Source organism: Rhamphochromis sp. 'chilingali' (assembly GCF_963969265.1).
Source record: "Rhamphochromis sp. 'chilingali' genome assembly, chromosome: 11".
Lineage (NCBI taxonomy): Eukaryota > Metazoa > Chordata > Actinopteri > Cichliformes > Cichlidae > Rhamphochromis > Rhamphochromis sp. 'chilingali'.
Window position 1 is genome coordinate 26,394,641 of NC_137938.1, and position 19,574 is coordinate 26,414,214.

The 19,574-nt window shown below is 39.1% G+C and overlaps 1 protein-coding gene across 5 annotated transcripts in view; it reads left to right on the top strand.

Annotated features, from left to right (window-relative positions):
- The window catches only part of arhgef1 (Rho guanine nucleotide exchange factor (GEF) 1), a 42,858-nt gene that overhangs the window by 13,528 nt on the left and 9,756 nt on the right, over positions 1 to 19,574 (top strand). The window contains exons 2-18 of one of the 5 annotated variants that reach the window (XM_080896930.1): positions 3,562 to 3,648; positions 3,758 to 3,871; positions 4,883 to 4,981; positions 6,131 to 6,173; positions 6,284 to 6,389; positions 9,331 to 9,471; positions 11,242 to 11,271; positions 12,418 to 12,526; positions 12,723 to 12,792; positions 12,932 to 12,964; positions 13,533 to 13,721; positions 14,161 to 14,296; positions 17,171 to 17,358; positions 17,470 to 17,616; positions 17,935 to 18,017; positions 18,266 to 18,391; positions 18,610 to 18,724. In XM_080896930.1, the coding sequence (XP_080753056.1) occupies positions 3,598 to 3,648; positions 3,758 to 3,871; positions 4,883 to 4,981; positions 6,131 to 6,173; positions 6,284 to 6,389; positions 9,331 to 9,471; positions 11,242 to 11,271; positions 12,418 to 12,526; positions 12,723 to 12,792; positions 12,932 to 12,964; positions 13,533 to 13,721; positions 14,161 to 14,296; positions 17,171 to 17,358; positions 17,470 to 17,616; positions 17,935 to 18,017; positions 18,266 to 18,391; positions 18,610 to 18,724 (1,780 nt within the window). In that variant the 5' untranslated portion in view covers positions 3,562 to 3,597. The remainder of the gene's footprint in view (positions 1 to 3,561; positions 3,649 to 3,757; positions 3,872 to 4,882; positions 4,982 to 6,130; positions 6,174 to 6,283; positions 6,390 to 9,330; positions 9,472 to 11,241; positions 11,272 to 12,417; positions 12,527 to 12,722; positions 12,793 to 12,931; positions 12,965 to 13,532; positions 13,722 to 14,160; positions 14,297 to 17,170; positions 17,359 to 17,469; positions 17,617 to 17,934; positions 18,018 to 18,265; positions 18,392 to 18,609; positions 18,725 to 19,574) is intronic. The other 4 variants (XM_080896932.1, XM_080896933.1, XM_080896934.1 and 1 more) reach the window with 4 other exon arrangements.

The window sequence follows — 19,574 nt, forward strand, 5'->3', positions numbered from 1 at the left end:
AGTAACCAGAAGTCAATAGGAATGGCTAAATTTGCCCAGGATTTTCTTTCTCAGTTCAGTTTTTGTTCTCACGCACCTATTGTTAAAACTTGAGTGTGTTAAGAAACGTCCACAGCATTTTATCTTTCCAGTAAATGCGTAGATATGTTTTTCCAGCACTAATCATTGTCGTCATGGTGTCAGAACTTCTTCAGTGGCATGATAAGGTATCTTTGATGGTCTCACTTTAGTATGGCGTTGGCGGTTGGGTCTATGGGTGTGAAAAAGAGGAGACGTTTCCCTCTGTGTCATGTTTGTGTATGTCCGTGCAGATGTGCGTTCATGGCCCTGGCAGGCCTGTGTCTCTCTGTTTGGCTAACCCCTCCTACGCATGTTGCTCCAACACTGGCCTTTCTCAACCTGCAGCCCACTGGAAATGGCCATGAATGAACACATTCTCTCACTTTCTGCCTGTTTGCAATCTTACCCACTGTTTCACTCCCTCACTTTACCAGAGCTCACGGTGACTTTCATGTCTTTCTCACCCCACTTATCTTCTATTGAACACATACACTGAAATCAGGCCATAAATCAAATAATGATCATCTACACAGTCACATTTCCTTATAAACTCTAACCACTTAGTGAGTTATTTGTTCCTACTTAACAGACAACATGCAAAACCGCATATGTGAGCAAGTTTACAATGGCACAAAAAGTGTACTTAAAGTATGAAAAGACACTGAGAAACTCTGTGGATTTCATGAATCTTTTTTTTTTTTAGAAGAAGCTAATATAGTGAGTTTATCAAATATCTTACAAATTACAAGTTATGTAACTACATTGATGTAATAATCCTGAGAATTTAATATTGCTATAACAGGATATTCTTGTCTACACTGGTTAAAAAATAGTAAAGGTACAATTACCGGAGTATAAATGGCGATGCAAAGCTGAATAGCTGACACCTTTTCATAGTTTGCACTGTATACAGATTATAATAGGAAACTTGCTGTAAAAAGCACAACACTTATCCAAATCTGACTGTCTTTAGTCTTGACTCTGGGCTAGAATAGAATGTAAAGCTCTATATCATTAGTCCCTCCTACACTAAATACATACAGGTACTCTGCTATTTAAACAAAATTAAATAGAAAAGAATGAATGTAAATAAGTCCTTATACTAAAGAGGTGCTAGATGAAACGTTCAAATATGCTTCTTGCTAACATTTGGTCATGACTTTCTCTTCTTTTTCCCCCTCCTATGTTTTTAAGATGAATCAGTTTTTAACCATTTTGTCTCTGTACTCACTGTGCCTTGTGTTCTCACCTAACACTACAGTGCAGCTTTTTAACGTGTGTTTGTGTGACTGTGTGTATGTAATTGGGTGTTCCCTGGTGGCGGCTCTGGGTCTGCAACCTTCAGAGGACTGAATACAAGGGCTGTGTGTTGTTTGTGTGTTTTGGGGAAGAGGAAATGGTTTGGGCTGTAAAAGGGTGCGGCTAAATTGATGTACTTTTTCCCATTCATCATTTTCTAAAGCAAAAATTAGAATAAACCTTTTATTTCCAATTACTTGAGCTGCATTTTTAGACCTGAAGAGCTTGTGTCCCAACTAGAGGAGAGATTTCTGCAGAATGTTTTTACTGAACCCAACACAAGTCTGGAAAAATAAGGGACAAAATCTGGACACACTTCAGAGAATGTGATATTTTCCAATGCATGTTATACCCCAGGGAGAATTGAAGGAAGAAGTAGAATCCAAGGAAATCTCTCTAAAAAATTAAAAAGGAACAAGGTTGAAAACCAATATTTAAAGCCTGTTATCTTCAAGTCATCAGCCAGCACTGCATTGCAAACAGCCGTATAAATCACTGTGTGGACTCCAGAATTCTTCCTAAACCTATCATGAGTGAACACAGTTTGTCACAGGGTCCATAATTGCCTATTAAATAAATTAAAGGTTCACCTAAGAAAAGTGGGAAAACTTGAACCCATACCCTGGGTTTAAGAGTAGATGGCCATATAGTTTCTCAGTAGATGGTTCAAAAGCCTCTATCCATAATGGTACTACATGGGAGATGCAACAAGGCATGGCTGTCTTATTCATCTATAAAGGCCCCATAAATGCTAATGTATACAAGTTTTGTAGCAGCATATGCCACCATCCATATGATGTCTTTCCTATTTCAGCAGGGCAACATTCAGTTCATGTTACAACAGCACTGGTCTATGGAGGGAAGAAACCCTGGTGCTAAACTGGACTATGTTTTCTTATTGAGTAAAAATCGTAAAACAATTCCCCTCAATTCCCAAAAGGTTGAGTGTGGTTATAAAGGTACTCACTGTAAACTCATAAGTTCAAAACGATTACAGCCTCACCAAAATGTAATGCATCCCTCACTCATTATGAGCCAACCAGCTGACACACAGATGGATATGTATAAGTAGCTGCTCTCCTCATTTGTGCAAACGGATAGTAAAGGTCAAGTTACTAACTTAGTTCCAAAAATACAACTATATGTGATTAGCTGTCTATCAAATTGTTACCGGGGGCACCTCTAAATGGATTTCCTAAACATTTTGGTGCTTTACTCTAGAGATAAGTTTTTGTTCTCATGTTCATACCTATAGTAAGTTTAGAATCACGTTTAACATCTTGATCCATACTCAATAATCCAGTTAAAGTAAATCCCAGAAAGATGATTGTGTTCATCATTCTATTTTGATTGTTATGCAACTGTACTGTTTATAAGGTTGGAGAAACCTGCAGGGAGCTGAGACTGAAGAAGTCAGTGATGAAACATTCTCCCACGGTGCCTCCAGATGAACAGAATCAACTTTCTGGGAATCACCAGTTAACGAAACTTGTATATTTAAACACAAACTTCACACAGAACAGGAAGTTTTAACCCAGAACTTCGTAGAGTAAGGCAGCAGTACTAACCACACCTATCTTGTCTAATTTACTTTTTTTTAAAATTTGTGTTACGATGGTGGCTATATTAACACAGTCTCATAAAGCATTGTCTTCTAGTCATTTAAAAAAACAATTTTAAATCAAATTCAGAAATACAGTTAGCAATAGTTCCTTTTAAAAGAAGTAGTAAGGACATTGGTAAGCATACCCCAGCTTTTCATTTAACAGGTATTAAATTTAAAATGAACAGATCTTCTTTAAAAACATTTATAAATTTTTATTTAATAGCACTCATTGTTAGTGAAAAATAAATAATGCATTGAATTTTTGTGACTTTCTTGGATTGTATGAATGGGATTCTACTTAAAGCAGGTCTCTGCTTCTAATACAAGGACCCCACAACTATTATGGCCCATCAGGATTGTCTCGATCTCTCTCCAGAAGGCTGGTTTAGAAGCTGTGACATTTTTCCCCATCTTTCTGCTTGAACTTGTAGAACACTGGGAAAGTTCACTGTGTGTAAACTGTCATCTGGCTTTATGTCTGGCTCTGCTCAGTGGGAGCCCAGGACGTCAAAGAGATACCCTACCACTTCAAAGTATAGCACATAACTTTTGCTAATTGTTTTGTTTTCTTCCCCTCCCTGCCTCTTTCTCCATAGCAGGGTGTGTCTGGACCTCAGTGCTCTAACCCAGCCATGAGCATCATCGGGGCTGAGGATGAGGATTTTGAAAACGATCTGAATGAGGTGAGTGCAGAAAACAGTGGCACATGAAGGACTGAATGTTACTTGATCATCATATCTCAGATAAGTTATTCCATCTCCTTTTACACCTATTTATTTTTGTCTGTCTCAGTACGTGGAAGACCGGTCCAACACCTTTAACCACATAGAGCAGTTGAAGAGTCGGCCGACCCACCTGCTGGTTTTCCTGCAACATGTCATTCTGCAGTTTGACCCTGCTCCCCTGGTGAGAACTCACATTATGCAAGGTCCACTACAGCCAACAAGCTATATGAAACTGAGATAACACAAGCTTCCACAGAGCAGCTGCTGTTAACAGATATTTTTACAAAGTTAGTGACGATAATGATGAGTAACTCTAAATGCAGAGTTAGTATATCACCTTTTAGATATGATCTAATCATGAAATCCAAATCATAATAGTCATCAGTTTCTGTCTGGCTTGTGTGAAACACATGAAACAGCTATTTTGATGTCCACTGTACCTCAGTGTGGATTAAGACTGTTTTACCTATGAGTCCAATTTTACTTTTCAGAGTTAATATTTGGATTTAGGATAAAGGTTAGAATTAGTTGTTGGTTGGGGTTAAATTGGAGACCATGGAATGCATAATACCGATGAGTAACCCCCATGGGAATAGAGAAAAAGGTTTGTTTGAGTGTGTATGTCAGTGCTGATCAAAGGCATGCCTGTCCTTTTCCCTTTATTCTGCATGCAGAGAACATGACCCACCCAGGTACTGTTACACGTTTCACACCCATGATGTGCTCCATCACCCCCCTGCTTTTCCCTCATGTTTGTCACGACTTGAGTCGTGTAGTCTGTTAACAAAATATTTGTAATTCTGCAGCATTTAAGAAAATGTGGTTTGCATCAGTGGTTGCGTGCTCAATTTGCTTTGGGGTTATAGTGCGTCCACTAGACAAATGCAGGTTGGTCTATGTGCATGATAATCTCTGGAGGGGACAATAACTACTTTATGGGATACTGTCATTAGGATTCAACTATTAAATTGATGTCAGTCATTTTGTGTTAGACATGTAAGCACACTGAGTCAAACTGAAGTTAGGTTTTTATGTCTGGCATGCCTTTATGTGATGTAGGTGTTTGTGATCTTTAGTGGTCATGTCAAATAAAATTGTGACAGCTGTGGTCATAAATTGGCACAAGTAGTTATTTTAAAAGATTTTGGAGCTATTCAGTACTAAATAAAATTGTCTTTTTCCCAATTGTCAGCTCTGTTACCTCCATGCTGAGCTCTTCAAAAACCTCAGTGCCAAAGAGACCAAAAAGCAGTTTGGGGATTTTTACACAACCTTCTTGGACAAGGGTGCAGTAAGTAGCAGACTACTCAACATTTCTGTCTTTTTTAAAGCCGTCTCGATTATCAAAAATTGGCCCAAATGTTTATACCTTTCATAGCCAAAATAGAGATAAAGATGTAAAGCTTGAAACATTAAATTTATTGCAGACTTCATGCAAAAAACAAAAGCAAAAAAAAAAAACACAGAACAATTCAGTACAGAGAGGGAATGAAGTCACTCTGATAATTAAATACAAAGTATTTTATACTCTTTATACTCTTTATCTTATCTGTCCTTATTTACCTTTTGCTGTAAATGGAGTTATAATTGCACTGTAAAAAAAATTGATAACCACTAAAATGATTTCTTCCCTCAGATTCTTTTGGCTCAAGTTCTGCTTGCATGATTTGAAATATACCCATAATAACAGACTGTAGGGTTGGCTCCTTGTCTATGTATTTTTAGATCATTGATATTCTCTTAATTCTTAGGTTTAAACTTATCTTTGAGCTTCTTAACTTCAAGGTTAGTAAGACAAAAGTAGCCTTTGTATGATCAGTACAATATTGTGTTTTATTTTTCTAAAATTATGAATTTACTGAGCTGCTCAGCTCAATAAATAAGATGAACTTATGAGAGAGGAATCCATTGTTTTTGTTTGCTTTGTCTGTACAGTATCTGTCTTGCACACCTGGCCCACATTACTGTCCGTTATATTTGCTCCTCAGAGCTCATGCACTGTACATGTCTATCAGTTGAGTCAAACTCCCTGCCAGCCCGTACAGCCTCACAGCTTCCTGTCGAGATCGTGGGAAAGCCCTGTAGAAGGAATCATCTTCGCTCAGTCCCTCCTTTCAGGGTGGAAAAAGGAGGGACTGAAAAAAGGAGGTTAACCCTCTGTTAACCTATTGACGTAAAGTTGGCCCATGTGGTTATTTTCATGTCAATGACAGAGCTGACATGAGCACAGAGCATCCCCCTTTGGAGTATCTGTTTTTTCTCTTATCTATATTTCCTGTGTTAAAATGCCACCCTGTGGTGACATCTAGCTACTGCATCACAGTGTTTTACAAAACAAACTGAGAATCCATACTGTCAGTTAGTCTGAATGTTGTCTGAATCGTATCTCATTTTTCTATTTTTCACTCTGTATCTTTTTGTCATTTGCTTCACATTACAGGTTCTGAAAGTGGCAGTACCAGCTCACGTAAACTCTGAGTTGGGTAAGTTATTTTCCAGTGATGTTTATAGATATAAGTCAGTGCATTGTTGTTTTGTTCCTCTCTAGTTTTTGACTCACTCTTTCCTTTCTCTTTTCCGTCTTCTCCCTAAGATCGATCCCGTCTAGATGTGCTCACAGATGATATCCAAAAGCGCTTTGTTCAGGACATTCAGAGCGTCCAAGTTGCTGAAGTGGCCAAACAGTTGGAGGATTTCAGGTGAGAACTCTACTCAGTCTTTACATACTTTACTAAATTGGCAAGAAGTTTATAAATGCACAACAAGCATCTCACAACATGATTAGAACATCCAGGGTTGGGATTAATGGCTGGTATGTGATCAGGGACATTCTTGAAACTTTGGTTAATTAATTTTTAAAAAATTACTACAATAATAATTACACTTTTTATTAATCTAAAGGTTGGTGTTGTTGGTGTTTCTCCTCACTAAAAAAAAGAAAGCTTCCGTTTGATGATCTGTCTTGTTATTGTCTTTGATACATTTTCAGTGAGTTACTTCAAAACAAGCTGAAAAATAATTTTCAAATTTTGGTCTCAAAAAGTTTATTTTGTTTGTTGTTGGAAATGAGAGTTAAAAGGTGTAACAACACTTATCTGGACACTGAGCTGCTTTAAATTACCATCTCAGTTCTTTTGCATTGTTAACCCAATAACTACAATTCTGCATTACTCGAGTAACTTGAAACAGTTTTTTAAAGTAATTAATTGGATTCAACTTCTAGGTCTAGAGCTATTTATGAATGTTAGTATTTGACAACATTCAACAGTTATGTGAACTTAACATTACTGTGCATATCCTGATTGTAGGTATGTAATTTATAAAATCTAGCCCTCCTCCATTTAGAATTGCAACAGTGACTAATACACATTAGTCACTAAAGGGAAGATTAATACAAAACTACCAGTGTTTACACATAAAGATTTCAATATGAAATTTTTATGTGTAAACACTACAAAAGGTTGTCTTGTCTTTCTCTATTCTACAGTGGGGCAAAAAAGTATTTAGTCAGCCACCGATTGTGCAAGTTCCCCCACTTAAAATGATGACAGAGGTCAGTAATTTGCACCAGAGGTACACTTCAACTGTGAGAGACAGAATGTGAAAAAAAAATCCATGAATCCACATGGTAGGATTTGTAAAGAATTTATTCGTAAATCAGGGTGGCAAATAAGTATTTGGTCACCTCAAACAAGGAAAATCTCTGGCTCTCACAGACCTGTAACATCTTCTGTAAGACGCTTTTCTGTCCCCCACTCGTTACCTGTATGAATGGCACCTGTTTGAATTCATCATCTGTATAAAAGACACCTGACACAGCCTCAAACAGTCAGACTCCAAACTCCGCCATGGTCAAGACCAAAGAGCTCTCGAAGGACACCAGGAAAAGTATTGTAGACCTGCACCAGACTGGGAAGAGTGAATCTACAATAGGAAAGCAGCTTGGTGTGAAAAAATCAACTGTGGGAGCAATCATCAGAAAATGGAAGACATACAAGACCACTGATAATCTCCCTCGATCTGGGGCTCCACGCAAGATCTCATCCCGTGGGGTCAAAATGATCATGAGAACGGTGAGCAAAGATCCCAGAACCACACGGGGGGACCTGGTGAATGACCTGCAGAGAGCTGGGACCAAAGTAACAAAGGTCACCATCAGTAACACACTACAACGGCAGGGAATCAAATCCCGCAGTGCCAGACGTGTTCCGCTGCTGAAGCCAGTGCATGTCCAGGCCCGTCTGAAGTTTGCCAGAGAGCACATGGATGATACAGCAGAGGATTGGGAGAATGTCATGTGGTCAGATGAAACCAAAGTAGAACTTTTTGGTATAAACTCAACTCGTCGTGTTTGGAGGAAGAAGAATACTGAGTTGCATCCCAAGAACACCATACCTACTGTGAAGCATGGGGGTGGAAACATCATGCTATGGGGCTGTTTTTCTGCCAAGGAGACAGGACGACTGATCTGTGTTAAGGACAGAATGAATGGGGCCATGTATCGTGAGATTTTGAGCCAGAACCTCCTTCCATCAGTGAGAACTTTGAAGATGACACGAGGCTGGGTCTTCCAACATGACAATGATCCAAAACACACCGCCCGGGCAACAAAGGAGTGGCTCCGTAAGAAGCATTTGAAAGTCCTGGAGTGGCCTAGCCAGTCTCCAGACCTCAACCCCATAGAAAATCTGTGGCGGGAGTTGAAAGTCCGTGTTGCTCGGCGACAGCCCCAAAACATCACTGCTCTCGAGAAGATCTGCATGGAGGAATGGGCCAAAATACCAGCTACTGTGTGTGCAAACCTGGTAAAGACCTATAGTAAACGTTTGACCTCTGTTATTGCCAACAAAGGTTATGTTACAAAGTATTGAGTTGTATTTTTGTTATTGACCAAATACTTATTTGCCACTCTGATTTACGAATAAATTCTTTACAAATCCTACCATGTGGATTCATGGATTTTTTTTTTTCACATTCTGTCTCTCACAGTTGAAGTGTACCTCTGATGCAAATTACTGACCTCTGTCATCATTTTAGGTGGGGGAACTTGCACAATCGGTGGCTGACTAAATACTTTTTTGCCCCACTGTATGTTAATGACACCTGTGCTTAGGTAAACAGAAATATGCAGGCTACTCTTTACCAAAATCCATATGAAGGACACTGATCTGACATTTGAGAGTAAGATGACAAAGGAAGGTTGAAGGTCATGGAGAAAAAATGAGTAGGTGATTCTATAATTTAAAAGGTTGCCCATTTTTTGCCCATTTCTCAGTCCTAGATTTCTTTGGATGCTATCTGCCTTTTGTTCACTTTTTCACCAAGATGAACTCACACTGCTTCAATGTTGTTGAGGTCTGACCTCTGGAGAGACCAGTCCATGACTGGTTCTATTGTATGTTTTTCTATCTGGGTGTACTTTTACTGCTTTAGCAGTGTGTTTGGGGATCACTGTGATGCTGACAAATGATGCTATTGCTACTCATACACTTACCAGTCGGTATTACATGGTGGATCAAAAGCTGACTGTGCTTTTCTGTTACTTTTGCACAACACTGTCTTCATTTTATCCTTTTAGTGTTAAAAGTTTGAGATGTTTTTGCTAAACTTGATTCTCTGCTCTTGCTCTGTGTTGCCTAGGCAAAAGAGGATGATGGGTATGACCCTCAGTGAGGCTGAGCTAAATGACGTGGACAGCCACTATCCCACCGACCGTGTCCCAACGGATATGAAGGAGAAGTCTGTTGCTGAGAACCTCCTAGAGAAGATGTCTGAGACACAGTGAGTTTTACTCCACTTTTCAACAAATATTTCAGGTATCCAGCCTCCACAAAGTGAAGTTCAAGTCATTTTCTGCATAGAGATTCTGCTGGATGTGCTTAAAATGCCAACGATTACTAATAATGGGTAACCACTTTACATATTACAATAATTTTTTGTTAGATGTTCTTGGGAGCTATTTTCTCTGCTATTACTTTCTGCTGTGCACATGAAGATGACTGATCTGTTGGCTAAAGCTGGTAGTTTTGTATTAATCTTCCCTTATCTTGCTTCTAAACTTCCTTAAAAGGAAAGCGTTAGCATTAGTCGTGCACAAATCCATTTCCAAACAGCTTATAAAGCAGGTAATTGATGAAATTAAGATGACAAGGGACTTGTGATTGAAACACAACAAAACAGAGCCAGAAAGACATGAGGAAGCGGAGAAGAAAAATGGAGTCAGTAGTGCCACGCTGGCAGGAAGGCTCTCCCCTGGCATTTTGCCAACTGAAGGAGGGCTGGTAGTGGGAGGTGGAGGGGGTAAGACAGCAGAAGAGACAAAGGAAAAGAAAGGGCCAGAGGGTTATCGATGCTGGATAGCTCCTGCCCTGAACACAGTTAAAGAAAGAAAGTAAGAGATCTAGGGGAAAGTTAATCTATCCTTGACCCCGTGGCAAACCACAATGTGTTATCCTCTACAAGAAATGAGTCAGACAGAGAGGGAGACGAGGCCAGGGAAAGGGGCAGAAGACTGTCTAACTTCATCTTGTCAAAGAGAGAAAAAAAGATCAGCAGAAACGAAAAGAGGTGCACTGTGCACAAGCAGCACTCATCCTGTGAATATAACCACGATGAGAGTGGAGGAGACACAAAAAGCCTGCAAAGGAGTCTCTATCAAAGACGTGATAATTCAGTTTTGACTCACTCAATTACTATCACACAGTTGGATCTTTATCTCCAGTGCACAAACGATTCATTCAGCCTCACTCCATTCAGTCCTGCTCGCTATTCCTCTCCGGCACTCCCACACTCAGTCACCCCTCTGCACTCACACGCACACACCTCCCTCCATTCTTGACCACAACACAGTGACCTCACCCCATCTGTTTCTTATTGGTCTCTTTGATGAAGCGAACAAGGCAACCAGTCGATGTGATTGGATTATGCAAGGAAATCCCGAGGAAACCCCTCCCATCCTTTATGTTCATCTCAAAACATCAGTATCCAATTTCCACAGTCTTGCCTGCATGTTGCATCAGACAAACATGGTTAAATAGACATTTCCGCTGCGCTGGAGCACTTCTGATTTTGCTTTGCAGGCGGCTGACTGAAGAGACAAAGCAGGGCAGAGAATTTTTGATACTGAGGACAGCAGTTTGGTTTTTCTTTTGCAAATCGCCAAGTGTGCAGATTGAGTTTAAAATTTCTGGAACAGGCAGAAGAGTAGCTTTTGAAGCATCTTTTGCACTTTTAATCTTTTTTTTTTGTTTTAGATTTTTAGTTTTTCTTTCCTTTTTTGGTGGATTCTTAGAATATGATCAATAGCTGCAGCTCTGACCCCAACAGCATAACAATCAGTTTTGAGTTGTATCAAGAAAAGCTTAATCACTTCAGATTCCACAGGCCTAAAACAGAGTTCATAGTTAGTCGAGCAAGAGAAAGAAAAAATGTTACTTAAAAGGAAGAGGTGAGTTAGATGCAGCATCAGAATTACTTTTGTTGTTTGTTTCTTTGTTTTGTTTTTTCTGTCTACAATAGTGACATCGCTGACACTTGTCTCTGTTCTTTCAGATCAACAGGTGCCTTTGATGAGGATAAATGGTGAGTCAATGGTGTTGTTGTGTATATATATTTTTTCTTCTTTGTGTAGCAGCTTTGACCTCTGCAAGCCTGGGTGTGGTCCGGCCAAACATTTGGCATACTGTTTCAAAATGTATGTTGCTGTAGAAGTATGTTAGAAAATCCAATCCAAAAATATATATTTTTTCTGTATTGTCACTGCACTCGTTTTTATTCTATTTGCATTAAATTTTTCTTTTAATGTCCTTATTAGACAATATATTCTCTTAGTGCATATATTTGACTAACCTTGTCATGCATGCCTTAGTGTCTTTAGGCTACTCTCTGAGGACTCCTCGTCCTCTTCAGTTCAAATTCTTTATTGTACGCCTTGTACTCAGGCGGCAGACTCTGAGAAACTGTGCAGTGTCTGGTAATGTGATGCACTTTTGTTCTATGCACATCCCCAGTGTCTCCTCCCTTTCCTAGCTCCTTTAATATCTCCTCAGCTCTTTGTGTCTCTTCTTTTTCCCTTCCCACTCTTCTGAGCTCCTCCTCTCATGCTCCTCCTCTGGACATCTGCAATTCTCCAACTCCCTCTTTCCTTCTAGTCTTTCATGAAGTTCGTCCTTTTTTTTTTTAAAACCAAGTGTCTCAACTGTATTACTTGGAGATAGAATAAGCACACTGGTATTTTTGCTGCCATTAATGTGAGGACACATGCGTCTGTAGGGACTTTAAATATAAAATAAATATATATATATATATATATATATATATATATATATATATATATATATATATATATATATATATATATATATATATATATATATATATATATATATATATATATATATATATATATATATATATATATATATATATATATATATATATATAGAGATATATATATAGAGATATATATATAGAGAGATATATATATATAGAGAGATATATATATAGATATATAGATATAGATATATAGAGAGATATATAGATATAGATATATATAGATATAGATATAGATATATATAGATATAGATATAGATATATAGATATAGATATAGATATATAGATATAGATATATATATAGATATATAGATATATATTCTGGGAATTTAAGCAAGTTCATTTGTTTAAAAACTATATATTATTATTAACACAAGTTTCTTGTTTCTCCACTAGCCAAACCATCTTTAATGCTGTGGTCTTGTACATGAAACACCTCGGGGTTAAAAACAAGGCAGCTGACAGTAAGAAGTCCAAAGGAGGTTTCTTCACTAGAAAGACTAAGGTAAGGTAAACTGACAGCATTGGTATCCTATTAGAAAGCTAAATAAATGCATCAACAATCAGAACAGTGCAAGGCAATTATTGGCCTGCAGTGTTCTTCTTAAACCATTTTGTAGTTGAATTTGTATTTTTTCAGCCTTTTGATCTTATTTTAATTTTACCTTATTTTTTTAATTTCCTACCTGGTGATATTGCAGCCCAAGAGTAAGGATGATATCCCAAAGGCCAAAAGCTCAAGAGTGTTTCCTGTTTTACCAAACTGGATGGGTGTGTATAAATTTTTTTTATTTTTCCTGTGTTATAATTAATATACTAAACTATATAATATACTGACTTTTAAAATTTGCTAAGTGATGTTGATGAATAATGTGGATATGAAAATATTTTGTCCTACCCTTCTTTCCAGTTACAGTTGAGTCCAAAATTAAAGTGGATGAAGGTAGTCACTGTTCAGAATCCTCCCCTTCTGCTTTTTAACTTGTAGATTGAGAATGGTACTAATTAACCCGCAAGCATGTGTGCATGTCCTGAATCAGTACAGCAAAGCATGTGGGTGGAGCATTGTTTAATTGATGTTGTGCATTGGAGTGGTTCTTTACAAATATTATACTAGCACTGAGTCTTTAAACACTGAAAATGTCATAAGTTTTCATAAATATTTTCTAATCTAAATGGTTGTTCCTCAACTCTTAGACCTTGTTGGCTAAAATCACTTGTGTGGCCCCCTAACCCATACCCATCCAAATCTCGTAGTTGATGACTTTGCACTTTAACTCAGGATTCCCCATTTGTTTTGTGTCTTGCAGAGACTTGCATTAATCTAAAAAACATTGTTGATATACTTTTTGTTTCAAACCAGTCCTTTTGTTAGCTGCAGAAGTCCTGTCTGTCTGACTTACAAAATCTGCTGTGTGCTGTTTTTTGTTTTTGTTTGTTGTTAAGTGAATGAGGTTCTTTGTGGTCATGGTTTTTTGTTTGTTTGGGTTTTTTTTCTTCGTCCTCTCAAGCAGACAGGGATAGAGGGTCAGTCGATCGCAAAGGTCCTGGTGCTAAAACCACCCCGAATGACTCTGGAGTTCCCACTATATCGTTGAACAAGAAGCAGAGTCTAGTCCCTCCTGTGCAACCTGCGGTAGATGTTGATTCCCCAAGCAACAACGCCACCAGCACGACTACCATAGAGGCACACAGTGACGGTAAGGTTGCTCATTGATACTGATGAATGAGATACACCACAGTTGTTTTGGTGTCCTTGTTTAGTATTTTATTGCACTGCCGCTGTCATGGTGTCATGACATGCTTTTTCAGGAGATTATTTGAAATGATGGTGAAACATTTATCTGGCCAGAAATAGTTTTCAGTTTAAAACTATTTTCTAAAATGAAAACATGTTGTGATTTGGGCTAAATTCTAACATTCTCCTAAAAGTCGCACCCTGACAGTACTAATGTACACAAGATATAACACACAGGCATTTTATGGGCACATAAAAATTGTATCACTATTATATTATACCAGCCTTCAGAGTGATTTGATGTGTTCTTGTAAAATGATTTCCATTATTTCTTTTGCTTAAAACAGAAGGTCAATTTTATTTAACAGAAAAATGCTAAATTTAATTTTCAATTCTTCTAGCTGTCCCAAGCAATCGTTTAGAGCTTCCAACTCTGCAAGATGACTTGCCCTCTGGGCCTGCAGGTGGGCTGATCGAGCCCATCTCGCCCATCTCACCCAGTGACATCCCGCCTGAGGAGCCTGTGGAGAAAGAAAGGTGAGAAGGACGGAGATAGTAATAACAAGTATTGTCTAGGGAGTAAGATAATATCTGCAGTGTAATGAGTAAGAGATTATAAGCATTTCACAGATTTAGAGATTGTAATCAGATTATAATTAGACTTTATGGGAGACGAATGACCAGGGTAAAGTGGGGGAACAAAATGTGTTTGAATTGCTGAGGCTGGGGCGAGCATGGTAAAACTCCCCCAGCAGTCTGTCCCTGCTGTGTGCTAGCTTTTGTCATGCTGCCCATTGCTCGCTAGCTAACAGAGTCTTCAGTCTTGAGATGGACCCCGATCAGGTGAACCCAAATCCAGCCTTCTACTTCCAGCACTCTGCCTTTCCTTTCCTCATTCCCTCTCTCCTTTTTCTTCTCCATAATGGCACGTGTGCTCTTTCAAATATCTTCTGTGTTTTTTGTGTCTGCGTCCTTTGCATCTCTTGTTGATGTTTACAGCAGAGCTTTATTGCAGGTTTTGTCGCATATAGACATCCGCTGTGCAATTCTATCTTTTTTGGGGGGGATTGAGGTACATGTTGGCAATAAAAAGGCATATTTATCCATACTTGCATATTTGTGATCATAATAGTGCCATTGCATCAATATTGACTCTTTCTAAGTCACAGCCATTAGCCTTGTTAAGCCAAAGTAAAAGCTTTATAAGAATTTGAATATTGGCAAGTTGTTCTACTGCCAGGCTTGAGACAAAACTTAACACTATGTAATTACATTAATAGTCAAATATAGACACTACATTTAGTTCAGCGTTTTTAGTTCATTAGAGCTTTTTATTTTATGTGCTTTTCAAGGTGTCTCTGTCTGTTGCCATGGTCAGGGCCCGTCCTTTGTCCTGCTTGTGTCCACCGTATGTGGTGTTAAATGTTGTGCCAGGGGCTTTGGCATCGTTTTTGGCATGCTATTCTGACAGAGGTTTTAAAATTAGTTTAGGATAGTATGGAGGGATGTGCTTTTTGAACGTTATGGTTGTCACTGTGGCTTACAATAGTTGTGTAAAGGCGAGTGTGTAACAATGTGGTGTCCCGTGTTTTTGCAGACGGAAGACAAGGTGGGTGTCAGCGCCTTGACAGAGTCATGGACATGCTTCAGGCCTTATACTGATCGCATATCACACAAACACAGAACACAACACTCACATGCACATGCTCACATTGAGCTTCACAGTGCTTTGCAGATACGTAACATAAACATGGTGAAACATTTTTAACCTGCTTGTGAAAGAATTAGCTGATTGTTGAGATTAGCTGGATTTTTTGTTGTGTGAAACTGGAGAACTGCTGAGATAGCTTAAAGTTGCAAAACTGGAAACTTGTACAGTATAGTCCACAAAGTACAAGCAATGCCTGGCTAGTTTAACATACCTTTTGTAGATTGGCAGTTTAATGCAGTGTATGAAATATACTTTTACTATCTAAACATATGCATGTCATATCATGCATATTTGCTTGTTATCCATTTTCTTTTTCTCTACCTTTTGCTGATATGATTTATATTTTTGTGTAAATTCTCTATTGATTTATCTCATCCTCTTTATCATCCTAATTACCTATCTTCATATGTACATCTGCTACGTACATCTGCTGTCTTTTCCTTCTATGTTTTCTGTTTTTTCTTTTTATTCTCTGGCCTCCCTTTTCCTCTTAAAATCCACACATTTTCCTCTTTTCTTCCTGCTGCTTTCTTTTGTTTCCACCTGTCATTTCTCTTTATTCTGTCTCAAACTGACTCCTTCCTCCCACATCCTTTCCCAACTTCAACCCCTTCAGTAGGAAAGTGGCACGCAGTGAAAGTGCCCGAGTGGACCGACAGTCATCACGGCGGCGTGGCTCTTCTCGGGCCAAACAGTCTCGCTCCCGTAGCGATGTGGACCTGCAGCCACCCTCTTCCACGACAACAACACCTGCCCCGCTCACCCCCCAACACCTCCATCCGTAAGATGGGCAAACCTTCTCTTAATGCCTCTCTTCCTCGTGAGGTGCACAGCAGGGACAGACAGGATGTCAAGTTGAAGTAGGAACAGTGCTGCAGTCCTGAAATAATCAGGAAGCACTTTAAAAATAAAAAATAATTTTGAAGGCTTAAAGCCACCTGGCTCACCACTGTAAAGATCACTTAGGAGGCATATCTGTTAATATCTGTTAAATATTCATGGAAAATAGTGCTAATTGTGTGGATGAGTGGAAATTATTTAAAAAGGCACATTTCTGTTTTCTCCTGTTGAAATTGATCACTCTGGCACTGTTACTGACTAACAGTTGCCTGACACATTGGCTGCTTTCTAATAGTTGACCTGTGCTGTGAGCATCGGGGAGTGAAGCATTTAAACAGCACTCTCATTTACAATGATAACGAGGTTCTTTAGGGGAACGAGGTCGGTCAATATTGACCGTTTGATAAACATTAAGTGCCCTTTTATTAGCTTAACTTGCTGTTTTCGAATGTAAAGAATTTTGCAGTTTCTTCTTTGATTATATTTTTATACAGTAATAGGAAATGGTGCGTTTTTCAAAGTTTAGATTTAATCTCAATTATTCTTGAATCACTTTAAAGCCAAAAAAATCTCGGTTTTATCTGAGCCATTGCCTGTTATTTATTGGTGAATTATCACAAGCTACTGAAATCGTGTTATTCTCAGTGAACATTTACTACCTAGATTATCTAATGTTAACATGTCCCTGATATGCATTTAGAAAGACCAGCTGTTTCACAACTACTTTTGTTCCACAGCCAACAGCCTCCAGCTGTGCTGCCAGAAAGAGTCACATAATTTGATAACTGACTGGTCGCATTTCGTCTAAGCTGTAGTTCTTGTTCTGAAGTAATCCCTCTCGCCCCACATTCATTCTTCAGCCCAGAAGGACTAAGTTTTGCCCCAGACCCTGGCCACTCCCCCACCAGCCCTTTCCCGCAGGTGGAGGAGGTGGATCCGCGGCTGCAGGAGTTTGAGTCTGATCCACCCAACTGGAGGGAGCTGGCCTCTCCTGAGGCTCTGTCCAAACTGACCAAGAAGGAGACCAAAATGCAAGAAGTCATAAATGGTAATTAGAGAGAGACAAACAGTTGATGAGACGATAGAGGAGTTTGTTGTATAGACTATATTTAAATTTCCTATTAATCACTCATACTTTTACTACTGTCTTTCCTCTCAGAGTTGTTTACAACAGAGCACGCACATGTGCGAATGCTGAGTGTCCTTCAGGTGATCTTTGTCAGACCATTGGAGAGAGAGGAGCTTCTGACCTCAACTGAGTTGGCCGCCGTCTTCCCCAACCTTGATGAGATCACTGAAATGCACAGTAAGGGCTGCTGCAAAGAAGCATTTGTAAACACAGCCAGACAGCTGAATATAGCACCCTTCCTTCAACGAATATGCCATTATGCAAATAACACTCTTCCTTACTCATTAGTGAAATCACTAACTGCATGTACTACCTGCAATTGAGGGCACTGTCGTTAAAAAAGCATGATGCTAAATTTGTTCTGGCCAATAGTACCAAGTGTAGATACAAGACGAATGCATAGTGCTGCCTGAATTGCCAACACAGTGTTAGGAAAGAGAATATGCTCACTATCTACTTATAAGTCAGTTGTCTTTTTCTAACTTTCAATTTCAGGTAACTTCTATGAGAGCCTTAAGAAACAGCGTTTGGATAACAACTTCATAGTTAAATCCATCAGCACCACAGTGCTCAACAGAGTGAGTCGTCACAGTCTTTCACTTCATTTCATCATACAATATTTCTCTTTTCTCTCTGTGCATATTGTACAAAGTCAGTATGTGCCAACAAGTTCATTTTACACAATATTACTGTAAAAATGCAACAAGGATTTTGGCCTTTTCTGCACTTCTCGAGTTTGACTCACTTCATTATTATGATTTTTTTTTTCCAACTAGCCACAACACAATCTTTGATTGTAATGTTTGTGTGTGCACGTGTGTTTCAGTTTGGTGGTACAGAGGGGGAGTGGTTCCAGAAACTGACAGCAAGGTTCTGCAGCCACCAGTCATGGGCCCTGGACCAGATCAAGACCAGGCAGAAGCGAGATCCACGCTTCAACATTTTCATACAGGTACCACATACACACAAACATATCCCCCAAGATTGAACAGAGACATACATGGACGCACTTTGCAGATGCAAAGTAATGCAAAATGTGACAAAGGTGTTCTAGTCTGACTGTGTGTGTGTGTGTGTGTGTGTGTGTGTGTGTGTGTGTGTGTGTGTGTGTGTGTGTGTGTGTGTGTGTGTGTGTGTGTGTGTGTGTGTGTGTGTGTGTGTGTGTCTCAGGAGGCGGAGAGTAAGCCCCAGTGCCGTAGGCTGCAGCTCAAGGACATCATTCCCATAGAGATGCAGAGGCTGACCAAGTACCCACTGCTGCTGGAGAATATCGCAAAGAACACAGGTGTGTGTCTGTATGTGTCCCTGGCCTGTTTGTTGCTCACTTTCATGTGTCAGTATATATGCATCGATATTGTAAAACTTATTGCATTCTTACTTTCCTTACATTCTTACTTTTTACATTTATTCTTTCCTGATATATAAGATAGTCAAATGCATTTTTATTACACTGTGTATCATCATATTACTCAGCTATATAATGCTGTATATCTGGGTTTGAAAATGTAATCGGAAGTACCACCATCACCAATGATTATGATAGATGTTTGTGGTGTGATACATGAACGTGCACGTGCATGATCCATAAGAATTTCCCTCCTGCTCAGAATCTCTTTCTCTCTCACTTGCTTTATATAATGCTCTGTTTGTTATATACATAACAAGCCAAGGAAGAGAATGGTGAAGGAAGGTGGTTTAAATGACTTTGAATCTGGCATGATTTTTGGTGCCAGATGAGGTTGTCTGAGCATTTCAGAAACTGCTGCTCTACTGTGATTTTCCTGCCCAGCCATCTCTTGGGTTTACAGACTGGTCCAAAAAAGAGAGAAATATTCATTGAGTGGTTGTTCTCTAAGCAAAAATGCCTGGTTGACGCCAGATAGGGCTGTTCGATATAACGATATATATCGGATGACGATGTAAAAACGTCTATTGTTTCATTTTACGCTATCGTTTGTTTCGTGGTGTCGCAAAATAAACTGTTTACGGCAATATTTTTTCGGTTGATCTGATATCCTCGTGTTGGTGTTGTTCCCAGACCATCATGAAAATGTTGTTCCAGGATCAACATTGCAAGTGACCAATCAGAATGATGGTCTGGGAACAACACCAACACGAGGATATCAGATCATCCC